At 42.7% G+C, this 14,655-nt stretch overlaps 1 protein-coding gene across 5 annotated transcripts; it reads left to right on the top strand.

Annotated features, from left to right (window-relative positions):
- The first annotated feature begins 7,136 nt into the window (after positions 1-7,136).
- zgc:110222 (uncharacterized protein LOC550336 homolog) lies at positions 7,137-12,941 on the top strand. 5 transcript variants are annotated; one of them, XM_067996702.1, is made up of 5 exons: positions 7,137-7,213; positions 7,310-7,370; positions 7,913-8,000; positions 10,388-10,701; positions 12,559-12,941. In XM_067996702.1, exons 4-5 carry the CDS (start codon positions 10,449-10,451, stop codon positions 12,765-12,767), a joined length of 462 nt encoding a protein of 153 aa, XP_067852803.1. In that variant the 5' UTR covers positions 7,137-7,213; positions 7,310-7,370; positions 7,913-8,000; positions 10,388-10,448; the 3' UTR covers positions 12,768-12,941. The 5 variants fall into 5 exon arrangements, with proteins under 5 accessions (XP_067852803.1, XP_067852807.1, XP_067852804.1 ...); XM_067996706.1 differs by lacking the exon at positions 7,913-8,000; XM_067996701.1 differs by having other exon boundaries at positions 7,178-7,370.
- Positions 12,942-14,655: the final 1,714 nt, after the last annotated feature.

The following is a 14,655-nucleotide window of genomic DNA, read 5'->3' as shown; positions in this document are numbered from 1 at the left end:
GCCTCAATTTGAAACCCAAATGCAGTCACATGACGATTAACAGCTATCACTAGTACACCCAAATAACTTCCATATGGCAAGTCCTAACAGACAGACAATGGAGGCTACCAGCTGGTAGACTTTGAGTTTTCATATATAAGAGTGAGGAGTTTCAATAATATTCAGCCACTAATAAGCTGAAGATGTTCAGATTTGACAATGTTGGGTTTTTATTTTGGCCAGTTACTCCGAGTTATTCAAGTAATAGTGGCTCAGCTGTAGGGTTATCTCAATCTCCCTGTTGGAAAGTGTCTGGCTTCCATTCAGCGCCACTCCCTGACAGCATGGCTGAGATACGGACATCACCATGTGGGGAAATCACGTCTCACCAGATTATGGCCCAGTGCTTTGGCCGCACCCACCAGCTAGATCACCAGGTCAGCCTAGCTTTCTACCTATAGTAGATACCATCCCACTATGACACACTTTAATGTTTTTTCTGGACATATTTTTGTTGACGGCTCCCTCATTAATAGAGAAAGCCTCTGGTGTATCGCAGATTTTCTAAAGATCAGAAAGAACTATTGTACTCAAATGTAGACCACACTCTAAATATAAGAAAAGACTTGGACATATATTGCTGCTCCTTCATTGTCGCTGGATCAAAATCCTGGAACTCCCTTCCTAACAGCTCTGTGAGAGCACCTTCACCGCACGGGTTCAAAAAGAAGGCCCACCACCACCTTCTCAACGGCAATTAGGGACGGGCAATAAATGCCGGCCATGCCAGCGATGCCCACATTCCGAGAATGAATTTTTTTTAAAATCAGGGATGTGAGAATCCCATTCAGCCCATTAGTGCTCATCTGTCTAGTACTCTACACACTCTACGCACCAAAGTGGTTTCTGCTTCACTGCCATGTTAAAGTTGATGTGTAAACACGGAATTAGACTCATTTCCCGTTGTACCTGGAATTGAAAATGCAATCAAACTGCAGATCCCTTACTGCAGTGTAAGTGCAGTCACCATACCCAGAGCAAACTTGGGCTTGCAGTGAGCAACATATATACGCCACTAACCATCCCAATTTAGCTTCCAATTGTATATTGAATATCCTTACTGTTTTGAATATCCTTACTATTCTGCCTGGCAGATTATTCCAAACATTCATCACTCTAAGTCCTCTCACTATCTCAGTTTTAAATTGATATCCTTTGGTCCGACTCTCTTGACTTACTTTAAAGTAACAATCTGGGTTTGCCTCGTATGCGTCATTGAATATTTTGTGCACCCCGACGAGATTCCCCCTCAACAGTTTACTTTCTGGACTGTAGAGCTTTAGTTTCTCGAATCTTTCCTCTTAGCACATCACATGGTGTCAGTCCTGCTGATCTTCTCTGATGGTACACACTGTGCGCAGTGCCTGCAGGTATATTTAACAGGTAAATCCCTCTGTAACCAACCGACCTGCAGCATTTCTCCAAATGGTCTCCTATTGAGGACATTTGGAGTATAAGGAGTCAGGAAAACAAAATGGTGTCAAAGGAAGGCTAACAAACGCAATCATAACCTACTATTGTTCTACTGGTAGACATTTCACCTTCAGTGCACAACATGAAGCCTCCTTTATATTAATAGGCTACTCTGCGATTCCCATGCTAGTTCCTTCGTAACTTATATATAAAATCCCATACTCACCTGACGAAGGAGAAAGCCTCCGAAAGCTTGTGATTTTCAAATAAAACAGTTGGACTATAACCTGGTGTTGTAAGATTCCTTACATTTATATATAAAATGATTTAGAAGCATTTCTCCCTAAGATTTAACCATTTATTAATTGATTTGTTTTATGTTCTTATGATAGTTTGACATTATGCAATTAAAGGTGAAATGCGGTATAAAAACAATCTAAAGGCAGTTTGTTACTTTATTGGGGAATTTTTGGATAGGCTCAGTTCTGGATTAGCCAGCTCTGCAAATTCTGCTTAAGTGCTGCCTCATTAGTTACAAGGGTAAGTCTGTGCAATCCCAGATGCTACATTGCCTCAATCCCCTTTTGCTTCAATCTGGCAGTTCCATTTCCCCTGTGCATTCTTGTGGCCTCTTTCAGAGAGACTATTAATTCAGTGCCTATTAGTGACAAATTATGGGCATTTTTGTGTTATGGCCTTTCACCAACAAGCTACTGGATTGAGACCATCCCAAGCTCATTTCACTTAGGACTCTAACAACCATCAGAGAAAGAAGACCCACATCCATCAGTCTGAGCTGGATTTGAACTCAGGTCCTGTCAATGACAGAGCAGTGTGGTAATTCACTGTGCCATCCACTTCCTTTTCATATTTAAAATAACAGATTCTATCTATCACCAAGGTTGCTTAGCAACACTGCTCTCCTTTGCTCTTACCTCACTCCTACAGGGCTGGAATCCTCATCCATGCTTTCATTACCTCTAGATTTGACTTCTCCAACGCCCCTCTACGTTCTACCTTGCTACTTCGCTCCCTGTCTTCAAAACTCCAACTCATCCAAAAATCCACGGCCTACTACAATCTACAAGGCACAAGTCAGGAGTGTGATGGAATACTCTCCACTTGCCTGGATGAGTGCAGCTCCAACAACACTCAAGAAGCTCGACACCATCCAGAACAAAGCAGCCCGCTTGATTGGCACCCCACCCACCACCCTAAACATTCACTCCCTTCACCACCGGTGCACAGTGGCTACAGTGTGTATCATCCACAGGATGCACTGCAGCAACTCACCAAGGCTTCTTCAACAGCACCTCCAAAACCCGTGACCTCTACCACTGAGAAGGACAAGGGCAGCAGGCACATGGGAACAACACCACCTGCACGTTCCCCTCCAAGTCACACACCATCCCAACTTGGAAATATATCGCCGTTCCTTCATCGTCGCTGGGTCAAAATCCTGGAACTCCCTTCCTAACAGCACTGTGGGAGAACCGTCACCACACGGACTGCAGTGGTTCAAGAAGGCGGCTCACCACCACCTTCTCAAGGGCAATTAGGGATGGGCAATAAATGCTGGCCTCGCCAGCGCCGCCCACATCCCATGAACGAATAATAAAAAAAATCCACGGCCTGTGTCCTATCCTGCATCAAGTCCCACTCACCAATCACCCCTGCCCCACTGACCTCCATTAGCTCCCCATCTCAATGCATCAGATTCTAAATCTTCAGCTTATTTTCAAATCCCTCCATGACCTTGCCCCAAACTACCTCCGCAACCACCTCCAGTCCTATGTTCCATCTGGTTACTTCTCTCCCAATCTTTAAAAGCACCCTTCAAGCTTTTGATCACCTGCACTAACTCTTCCACTGCTCAGGGTCTGTTTCTGTTCTGCAAATTGTTCGGGCTTTTTCGACATTAAAAAAGTCCTTTATAAATTCAAGGTGCTGTTATTCAATTTAATTTAATCATCACCGCGTCTCAGCTGGCACCTCCCTTGCCTCTGATTCAGAAGGTTGTGGGTTCAAGCCCCGCTCCAGGACAGGGCACATCAAGTAAGATGACACTTCAATGCCGTACTGACGGTGTGCTGCATTGTCAAAGGTGCAGTCTTTCGATAACTGTCTCCCTGTTTAGGTGATCATGAAAGATTCCATGGCACTATTTAAGAGGCTCAGGGAGGATTTCCACTGTCCTGAGCAACATTTCTCCTTCAAAATCATGAACGGTTTTGACAGAGTAAGTAAGGAGAAATTGTTTCCAGTGGCAGAAGGGTCGGTAACCAGAGGACACAGATTTAAGGTGATCGGCAAAAGAGCCAGAGGCGACATGAGGAAAGATTTTTTTACGCAGCGCGTTGTAATGATCTGGAATGCACTGCCTGAAAGGGCGGTGGAAGCAGATTCAATAGTAACTTTCAAAAGGGAATTAGATAAATACTTGAGGGGAAAACATTCACTATGTAGAAAGAGCAAGGGAATGGGACTAATTGGATAGCTCTTTCAAAGAGCTGGCATAGGCACGATGGGCTGAATGGCCTCCTCCTGTGCTGTGCCTACTATGATACTACGAACCATCAAAAACAGTTGAATTAGTCAATCATCTCGCTGCTATTTGTGAAATCTTGCTGTGCACAAATAGACTGTTGTGTTTCCCTGCATAACAGCGGTGACTACAAATCAAAATAATCCTTTGGCTGTGAAGTGCCTCAGGATATTCTAAAGATGTGTTAAGGCACGATATCATAGAATCATAGAAAGTTACAGCACAAAAGGAGGCCATTCGGCCCACCGTGTCCATGCCAGCCGAAAAAGAGCTATCCAGCTTAATCCCACCTCCCAGCACTTGGTCCATATCCCTGTAGGTTACGGCACTTCAAGTGCACATCCAAATACTTTTTAAATGAGTTGAGGGTTTCTGCCTCTACCACCCTTTCAGGCAGTGAGTTCCCACCACGGTCTGGGTGAAAAAATTTCTCCTCAGCTCCCCTCTAATCCTTCTACTAATTACTTTAAATCTATCCCCCCTGGTCACTGACTCCTCTGCTAAGGGAAATAGGTCCTCCCTATCCACTCTATCTAGTCCTGTCATAATTTTATATACCTCAATTAAATCTCCCCTCAGCCTCCTTTGTTCCAAAGAAAACGACCCCAGCCTATCCAATCTTTTCTCATAGCTAAAATTCTCCAGCCCTGGCAACATCCTCGTAAATATCCTCTGTACCCTCTCTAGTGCAATCATATCTTTCCTGTAATGTGGTGACCAAAACTGTACGCAGTACTCAAGCTGTGGCCTAACTAATGTTTTATACAGTTCTAGCATAACCTCTCTGCTCTTATATTCCATGCCTCGGCTAATAAAGGAAAGTATCCCGTATGCCTTTTTAACCACCTTATCCACCTGTCTTGCCACCTTCAGGGATCTGTGGACATGCACTCCAAGGTCCTTTTGTTCCTCTACACCTCCCAGTATTTATTGTGTATTCCCTTGCCTTGTTTGCCCTCTCCCCAAATGCATTACCTCACACTTCTCTGGATTGAATTCCATTTGCCACTTTTCTGCGCACCATTGATATCTTCCTGCAGCCTACAGCTTTCCTCCTCACTATCAACCACACAGCCAATTTTTGTATCATTTGCAAACTTCTTGATCGAGCCCCCCACATTCAAGTCCAAATCATTAATACACACCACAAAAAGCAAAGGACCTAGTACTGAGCCTTGCAGAACCCCACTGGAAACAGCCTTCCAGTCGCAAAAACAACTGTCAACCATTGTAAATGTAAGTTCTCTCTAATTCAGCTATAATTTGAAAAATAAATAATTCTTTATGGTATTGGATATAGAAGGCAGCAAAGTGGTGGCGAATCAGCAACTGTATCACTGTCCACTCTGCTGCAAAGTAAGCAATGTAAATTATTCCATCAGGCTGAGCTGCCATCTTGTTTGACATTTGAAATCTGTGATTCATCAGGTTCCTCTCTTGTGACTGAAAGCCCTTAAGTTGCTTCTTTTCTGTCCCAGGGTGATGTTACTTAGACGATGTTCCAGATAGAAATGGGGCATTGTACCAAAATAGCCGGCATGACAACACCAGCCTGTAAAATTCATCATTGCCGGCAGTTCTAGGAATGTCACCTTTTGTGCGATCCAAAACTAAACAGGAGTATGGCCGTGGGACGTTTTACTACGTTAAAGGCGCTATATAAATGCAACTTGTTATTGTTGTTGTTGTATGGCAGTGTCAAGGATTAAGAATGGAGTCGATGACGACAATATAACACTTTTCCCTCCCCCCAATTTCTTCCTGTTTTTCTCCCTTGCTCTCCTCGAGGGGCTGATTATTGTTGGGGTACCGTACACCATGAGTCTTGGCTGCCCTCCAGTACATCGCTCAAGCAGGCAATCTTCACTCGAGATCCCAGACAGCGAGTGTTACTGGACTATTCGACTGCTACGGGAATCATTGCACAACGGTTTCCTATCCTCACTTGACACTCACCCAGATATTTCTTAACAGGAATCACTGGATAGCAAGCAATTAAGCATGGGAACCTGGCTGATTCTTTTTTCTTTCCTAGCCCAGACATCTTGAAGCCTATCACTAGACCTGCTGTATTTACGTAAATACTTACGTAAAACATTTAGTAACTAAAAAGAAATTTTGATGCAAATTTGGATAAAATAAATTAGGTGCTTATTTATAATTATCAGTTAGGTATGCCATGTGTTGTCCAAGCTAAACCTCAGTCTTAGCTCTGAGGTTGCACTCTTGCCTCTGAATCAAGGTGGTAGATGGTCGGAGGTGACATCTTTTGGATGAGATATTAAATCAAGGCTCTGTTTGCCCTTTCAGGTGTGCGTAAAAGATCCCATGACACTATTCGAAGAAGAGCAAGCGCATTCTCATGGTGTCCTGGCCAATAACCAATGGCATTAAAAGAAGAGATTGTCTGGTCATTTAATTCAGTGCTATTTGTGGGATCTTGCTGTGCACAAATTGGCTGTTGCATTTCCTGACATTAGAAAAGTGACTGCATTTCAAAAATACTTTGTTGGCTTTGGGTCATTCTGAGGTAGTGAAAGGCGCTATACAAATGCAAGTTCTTTCTTTAAAAATAGAACTATAGCAAGAATAAAGTGCTGTGCTTGTGTTCAGATCAAACCACATACTTAATACAGTGTTAAATTACAGTACTCAAACTGATCCCTGCTTATACACAAGAAAGATCACTAATTGTCAATCAATCACTAGGGTTGGCAGAAATGCTTTAAAACTGAAGCTTTTGTTGTCCAATTTGCATTTTAGAAATGTTTCAGACAGCACACTCAGAAACAGACTGTCTGGCCCAGAATTTTACAGGTCACAGCAATAGGCAGTTCAAATGAGTGCAAGATATAATATAGCCTGGACACCCAGCTAATTGCTAAACTTTCTCAGGGCACCGCCTCTGGTATTGCTGTCTATTGGTTTAACATTTTACTGACTGCTAAAGATTGACTACTTAGACCTAGATCAAAGAATATATTGTACAGGGCATCTGAAAGGAGAGGTCAGAGGGCTAAATGGCCTTTTCTCACTCCAAATTTTTATGTATTGCTTAGCGTGATAGGGCGGTTATGACACTGGCCCATGGACGTCTATGGTGTTGATTGGTTAGGCCTGTTGATGTTAAACCATCGATGTTTGTGTGATGGATTGGTTTGGGCTGGCACTTCCTGTTGAAGTTTCTAGGCTGCAGTTAGCTGTCAGGGTGGTTGAGTGAGTGTGTGTGTGAATAGATTCTGTATTCATTTTCAGTGCAGTAGATAGTCAGACTTTAACCTGAGATTCTGCTCTTTTTTTTCCCCAATCTAGTTGCAATGCGGCCAGTTCACAGAGGATATTTCTGCAGCCAAACCAGTGTTCCATGAGAAAGGTCAGCCTTGAGTTCCACTAAAGATTCTTCTTTCTTATTACACAGATTTCGCAAACAATCCCAGGGATAAACTTACACCATTTGTGGCCTGCAAATAATATTTTGCATTGACCAGGAATTGGACCTGAGCGTCCTGTGTAGCAAGTGAGAATTTTACCACTGAGCTACAATTCGCTGGAGTGGGGCATCTCATGTTGTGCCCCATTAGTTAGACTTGTTCCCTCGCCTTTCAGCTTGAAATTTTTTTGCACTGCAAGTTGCTGGAAGTGGGAGCTGGCAACAGTGCAGCGAGGCATCTGGGACCTTGGTGAATGACAGGACCAACAGTCTGTCTTCTTAAACAATGGGATTTAAGAATTGAGAAAGAAACAGAGGAACGACGGAGAAGGAAATAGGGTGAATTGGAGTCAAATCAGGTACAGAAAGAGAACCAAAGAAGGAAAGAAAGATTGGATTAAGAAAGAGTAAAAAGAGACAGAATGGAAAAGTGAGAAAAAAAATTTAAATTTTAAAAATCTCTAACAACAATTTACTATCTGCAGAAATGAGACTTCACGGTTTCAATTCTTCTCTTTCTGGGCCGGAGAGGTTGAGTGACATTGCAGGAACATAACTCTCGTCATTAAAAAGGTACTTACCTTGCTAAATACCAGCCCTAACTTTCTGTGGCGAGTTTAATGGGTAATTAATGCGCAAATCCAGCAACTTCTTGAAACTCACGGGGAGGTTGATGGCGAGGCTAACGGCAGAGCGGTGCAAATCGTCCAGAAGCTATAGCCGATTCACAATTCACGGGGTGTCTCATCCTCACCACAAGTTGCTGGAGGATTTACACACTAATAACAGTGAGCGCCATTAAACTCGCTGTTACTTTGGCAGCAAAATCTGGGCAAAAATTTTAAACCGATTTTTAAAAATATATCACATTACAAATATGCAACTTTATCCAAGTTAGGCATTTCTGTTTGTACTGAAAGTGTGTTAAACCTCATGGAGTTGATGTTTATTGTCTTAATACAGCTAATCTGTGGGAAGTATTGCATTTAAACTGTATTACAAGTGAGGGATGCCTAATCAAGGTTTATCTCCCAAGTGAAATATTGGGCCACAATTTGCTGTAGCAGGGCATCTGACAGCGTCTACTGTTAGTTAGACTTGCCCTTGCACGTTTAGGTTTTTTAATTTTTTGCATGGCAAGTTGCTGAAAGTGCGAGCTGAGGGAAACAGGGCATCTCGGACCTGAGTGAACAGGGCAAGTAACTGTGTATCTCCTTAACCAATCAGATTGAAGGATTGTGAAATTAACAGCGCAAGGACTGAGAAGGAAGTGTAAGTTAGAGAGGGTGAATTCAGTGCCAAATCCGGTACAGAAAAAGAAATAAAGAAAGGGAAAGAAAGATTGGATTAAGAGAGAGAGAAAGAAGAGACTGAAAGGAAAAGTTAAAAAAAAAAATTAAATTTCACATTTTTAATACAAGAAAGATTAAAACCTGAAGGAATGAGACTCCACATTTGTAGTAGTTAATTTTCAGTGCCAGAGGGGTTGACTGGTAATAATTAACACTACCTTGTTAAAAGGGTACGTAAACTGAAATGGACAAGACTTAAGTTTCTGTGGCGAGTTTAGTTCGTAACTACTGCACAAATACAACAACTTCACGCCATTCAATGCATTTCAGTGGTGAGGCAGGCAGCGAGATCCCGTTTTCGCGAAGCAAACAGCGGAGTGGCACACCTCGGACAGCAACTTTTGGATTTCCGTGTTTAACCGCGCATCTGCCCTCGCCTGAAGTTGCTGTAGCATTTGCGCATAAATAACGGCGAGTGCAATTAGCTTCACCGTTATTTTGACAGCAAATTCTGGCCCAATCTCTATTCCTCGGTCACCTGTTACAGTATCATATTTATACAGTAAATGGGATTTAAAAACATTGCAATTGCTTTGACTTGAGCTGGGGGCTGATTTCAGTGTCCAGTATGCCCTGAAATTGGGCACAAATGGGGTATATTGGATCATAAAATTAGGCAGACTTAACTTAACTTTTCTGGCTGGGTCTGGGGTGGGTATCGGAAGCTTCCACCTGAGGCATGCAGGAGATTCATTAGTGTATGCAAAAGGAGAAGTGGAAGGCTCCTGCTCCCGTCTACAACAGGGGTGCATGCTAGAAGTCTACAGCGTGCCTGGAAACCTGATGACCAGGGTTACTAGTTTCATTGCAATATGGAATGTGTTACCACGAGTGGCTGTTGATTCTGAATCAGTCGTGACATCAAAGAGGGAATTGGATAAACACTTGAAGAAAAACCTTTTAAGAGGTATGGGGAAAGAGCAGGGAAATGGGATTAGGGGTAGTTCCGGTGTGGAGCTAGCACCAGCACAGACAAGATGGGCTAGATACACTCATTCTGTGATGAAATTTCCAGGGTCAACAGCTGCAGAATGGCTGAGTGAGGTGCAAATTATAGACTGTTGCGAAACTCATTGGTGACTGCAACAAACACAACCAAGCATCAAACCGTTGGTTTTGTAAAAATCAGTTTTAAGAATTGGGAGGGGTGAGGTTGCTCATTGTATAACTGGTACATTATTTTGAGGGCAACTCGAAAGCTGCATTGAATCCTTACGCTGTGCTGAGTTTGTTTCTTCTATGGAGGATTAGACTGTGTGGTGCTGCATACGCACACACCCAATTAATGGTTTTAATGAGGCAGAAGGCAGTGAGACGTATTGAAAGGATAAATGAAAAGTGGGCACACAAATCTGACCTCCTCAGTTTCTAATTGGAAGTGTAATATAAATTGTATCTTAAACACAGACTCCACAACCTTCTATTTAGAGTTTTTATTTTTAATAAATCTACACCATCAGTTTTGCATGTTTGTGAAATAAGCATGTACGTCTCAAAGCTGAAAAAGTCTTTTAGTAACCTATAGGGTTAAGTCTCCTAATTAAGAATTTGGGGTCAAATCTTCCCTGGCCGAGACTATGATATTTGTTTGTATTTTTTTTTATGCAGAGTCGGGTCTGAAATAGGTTTATTGGAGCTGGCCCTTTTGAAGGGGTTGACAAACCCTCCAATGAGAGTTGGGTGCCTGTCATTCCGGCAGCCATTTGCAGGTCTGATCTTGAGCAGTGTGAAGACAGTGGAGACCCGCTGGAGACCTCTGCTGGCTGAGTTGCGGAACTGCACCCTGGCCATTCACATAGCACACAAGGATTGGGAGGACTTAGAATGGAGAGACATCCTGACCCACGCACTGGGAATGAACCAGTCCCAAGTACAGAGCCTGCTGGACGAAGGGGAGAAGTTTGGCAGAGGAGTCATCGTAGGTAAGGCCAGGGGACCCAGAAGGATTTCTGTTTAATTTAAAATTGAGATCAATTATGTGTAAATCCAGGGGACTCGCAGCAGCCTGTGTGATGAAAGATGAACTACACCTCTCACAAATTGTACGTACCCGACTACTCGGATATTACCCAAGACTTTGCTAACTCAAGAACTGCTAGTTTGAGTTGCCATACAGGGCATCATGTTAAATAACATCAGTGTTTCAAGACCTTTCTAATTGTTCGATGTCATTTCCTCTTGTGTTATCTATTGCTTATCATGCTGTCAACTATTTATAGAAAGACTTGCATTACTGTTGTAATGCAGGAAACACGGCGGCTAATTTGCGCACAGCAAGATCCCATTAACAGCAATGTGATAATGATCAGATAATCTGTTTTAGTGATACTGGTTAAGGGATAAATGTTGGCCAGGACACCCGAGAGAACTCCCCTGCTCTTCTTCGAAACATTGCCGTGGGATCTTTTACGTCCGCCTGAGAGGGCAGACAGAGCCTCGATTTAACATCTCATCCGAAAGACAGCGCCTCAAACAGTGCAGGACTCACTCAGTACTGCACTGACGTGTCAGCCTAGATTTTGTGCTCAAGTCTCTGGAGTGGGACTTGAACCCACAACCTTCTGACTCAGAGGCGAGAGTGCTAGCCACCGAGCCACGGCTGACTCTATGTCACAATAATATATTACCTATTGCAAACATGCCTTTTCACAATCGTATGTGCGCAGATTTGACAGCAGATAAAGAAAAAAAGAACTTGCATTTATATAACATGTTTCATGACCTCAGGATGTCCCAAAGCGTTTCACAGTCAGTGAAGTACTTTTGAAGTGTAGTTTCTTATTGTAATGTAGGAAACGCAGCAGCCGATCTGCGCACAGCAAATTATATATCATTATTAGTAATAATAAAGGTAGCTGAGGATGGATGGGGGCGGGGGGGGGGGGGGGGGGGAGTCACTTTTTTTATTTTCTTCCCATTTTCCTCTCTCCTCCTGAAAGTGAAATGTTGTGCTGGGGCACAGTTCTGCAGGTGCCAGCAGTCCGTCGTCTGTACCTCACAATTCTTCTTGGCTCATTTTTTTTCATTTTACCCAGGGATGCTGAAGCCAATTATAGCTCTCCTATTCTTATCGCAACTGAGACCAACTAACGTTCCAGGGATTGCGCATGTGACCTTATCCATGCCTTTATCACATCCAGACTCGACTATTCCAATGCTCTCCTGGCCGGCCTCCTATCCTCCACCCTCCATAAACCTCAGCACACATCCAAACTCTGCTTGCCGTATCCTATCCTGTACCCATTACTCCCATCCTTACTGACCTGCATTGGCTGCCAGTCCCCCAGCACCTCCAGTTTGAAATTCTCATCCTCCTGTTTAAATCCCTTCACGGCCCTTAATCTTCTAAACTCAAGGAAATGCAAGCCTAGTCTATGCAATCTGTCCTCATAATTTAACCCTACACTTTGTGGCTGTCAATTGTCTTTAGTGCAGAGGTGAGGCAGACCATCCACTCGTCTGTGCTGGGGGCATAGTTTGATCTGTGTAGGGCAAGCATGGCTGGGGGACGGGAAAGAATTTAGAACTAAATCAGATGTTGGACTAGAAGGGTTGAGTGATTTCATTGAGTATATCTAAGTTTCTGTTTGAAGATTGCACTGGTTAAACTCTTCATATTTTGTGCTGTTGAAAAGATTGTGACAGCTTAGGAAAATATGCCATTCTTGTTTATGATCCATCCTCCCCAACAGAAACTCATTTTAAACGGTGTAATGATGAACATGTCAAATTATCTTCACCATTGTACAGAATAAGATTAATCTCTGTATGTACTATAGGATTAGTCGATGTTGGAGACACCTGGCAATGCCCTTATGATTCGGGCCCTGAGGAATTGAGGAAGTTGGAGAAACAAGCTGTTCTCCGTGGGCTAGAACAGAAATATCTCACCACTTTGTCCAATCCAAGATGGCTGCTAGAGCCAATCCCAGCCAGAGGACACAAAGATGTATGGATGGTGGATATCCCTGAGGAACTGATTCCTTAACGACCACTGGCAGTGGAACTAAAATTGTGATGTAGAAAACAGGAGAAAGGAACCGCATGCTGACTGAGATACCCTGAAAAGAATGCCCTTAATTTCCTAGTATTGTAATGTTGCTTTTTGTGTATTGCTGTTTTTAGAAATGTGGAAAGTAATAAATTGCAGAACACCAAGTCACATGCATTCAAAAAAAAGTGTTCTTGTATGTGTTAAAATGAACATATAGAATTTTATGTGCAGTTAGTTTGCAATTAATAAGGATGACAACAATTGCTTGATCAATTTCTGAGAGATGGAAGATGGATTTTAATGTGGGTAGGGTCATTCATACTGGAACAAAACCAAATTCCATGGGGACACATCACGTGGGGCCTCCCTTTACACAGGTAAACAGTCAAATAACATGACTTGGACCTATTCTGCATAGAGCTGGTGGAATATAGATTGAGCTAAGCTACCCCCCTAAAAGAGAGAGCACTAGAGCGAGGGCTGGCTAACCAAATTGATTTGAAAAAAAATAATTAATTAAATGGTGAGATTAGGAGAAATTGAAACAGGGTATTAGATGGTGCCCAATGTTCTTGGGAGACAGCCAGTGAGCTGATAGACTCTGCATGTTGATGTTCAGGAGTCATCCAAGCCTTAACTACACCTTCAATAAGCACGCAGTTGGATAATACTGGAGTCCTTTTGTGATGGGCTGTCGGATTAAGCAAGGCCCATGCTCCTCAAAGGGAGACAAAACTAAATGTTTAGGGAGGGGCATTCCCTCAAATAGCAAAATTAAATTCTAAACAGTAAAATTAGGGGGAATGAGAACAGAGGTATCTTGTGGCGCCCACTGGTCACAGAAGTAGTCCTAGTGGACAGTGTGTCTTAGTTCTAAAAGGGGCACCTATAGTTTGAAATTCTATGCAAGCAGTTGAATGCCATGAATTTGGCATTATGCTAATAGGATTGGGGACAATCCAACCCAAAGACTATATCAAGTGCCACAGCCAAAGGCTGAAAAGGATTTGGGAGTGATCATCGATCAGACCCTAAAACACCTCATTGGCGTGAAGTAATTAGCAATAAGTTAAATCAAGTTTCTGAATTATCTGGAAGGCATAGGATTACAAATCAGAACAAGTTATACTGGCATTGTACAGTTCAATGGTGAGTGTAAATTCTAGGCTAAAGCAAGCAGTTTTGATCACCCTATCTTAAAAAGGATTATAGATGCATTGGAAAGGGTTCAGAGAAAAGTGAACAGGAAGACCCCAGACCTTTGGAGACTAAATTAAGAAGATAGGCTCAAGCAACTGAACTTATTTTTTACTGAAGAAGACCGAGGGGATACATGACAAAGACCTTTTTAAATAATGAAAGGTACACATACTGTTGAAGTAAACAAACTAGTTAATTTGGATAATCAGCAGACAAGCACAGGACAAGTACAAAATTCACAAGCCTTGAGCAAGGTTAGAGACCAGTGAAGATGTGGAACATACTTGCAGAAAAGAGAGTTCAGTTATGCCAATCAGTATCTTTTAAGAGAGAACTGGATTGATGTCTGTTGATAAGGATGATTGATGTCAATGGAGATTTTAGTACCACTGTTTAAATTTTTTTAAGGAGAGATAGGGGAAGGAGCTTAGTGCCCCTTAAAGTATGGGATCAACAGATGATGGTGGTGGTGGTGGTGGTGGGGATGGATGTCCGTGGTAGAACGTGGACTCTGAATGGAGCAGCTTTGATGGGCTGAATGGCCTTTTCTCACTCTGGACTTAATTTGAAATTGTGGTTTAGGAACACAACATCATTTTTTAAAAATAGTACATTTCAATACCTACTAATGCAATCCATTGGTTCTGAAGACTGCTGCTCGGGATGGGATTATACAAGGAAG

The sequence above is a fragment of the Heptranchias perlo genome, chromosome 15 (genome assembly GCF_035084215.1).
Source record: "Heptranchias perlo isolate sHepPer1 chromosome 15, sHepPer1.hap1, whole genome shotgun sequence".
NCBI lineage: Eukaryota > Metazoa > Chordata > Chondrichthyes > Hexanchiformes > Hexanchidae > Heptranchias > Heptranchias perlo.
Note: the sequence above shows the minus strand (reverse complement) of the source record. Positions and strands in the feature narration are given on the sequence as shown.

Bases quoted from the DNA above. Each gene is read 5' to 3' on its own strand.
- zgc:110222 (XM_067996706.1), top strand. From the start codon at position 10,449: ATGAGAGTTGGGTGCCTGTCATTCCGGCAGCCATTTGCAGGTCTGATC. The intron at 10,702-12,558 runs GTAAGGCCAGGG...TATGTACTATAG, and splicing joins TGGCAGAGGAGTCATCGTAG to GATTAGTCGATGTTGGAGAC.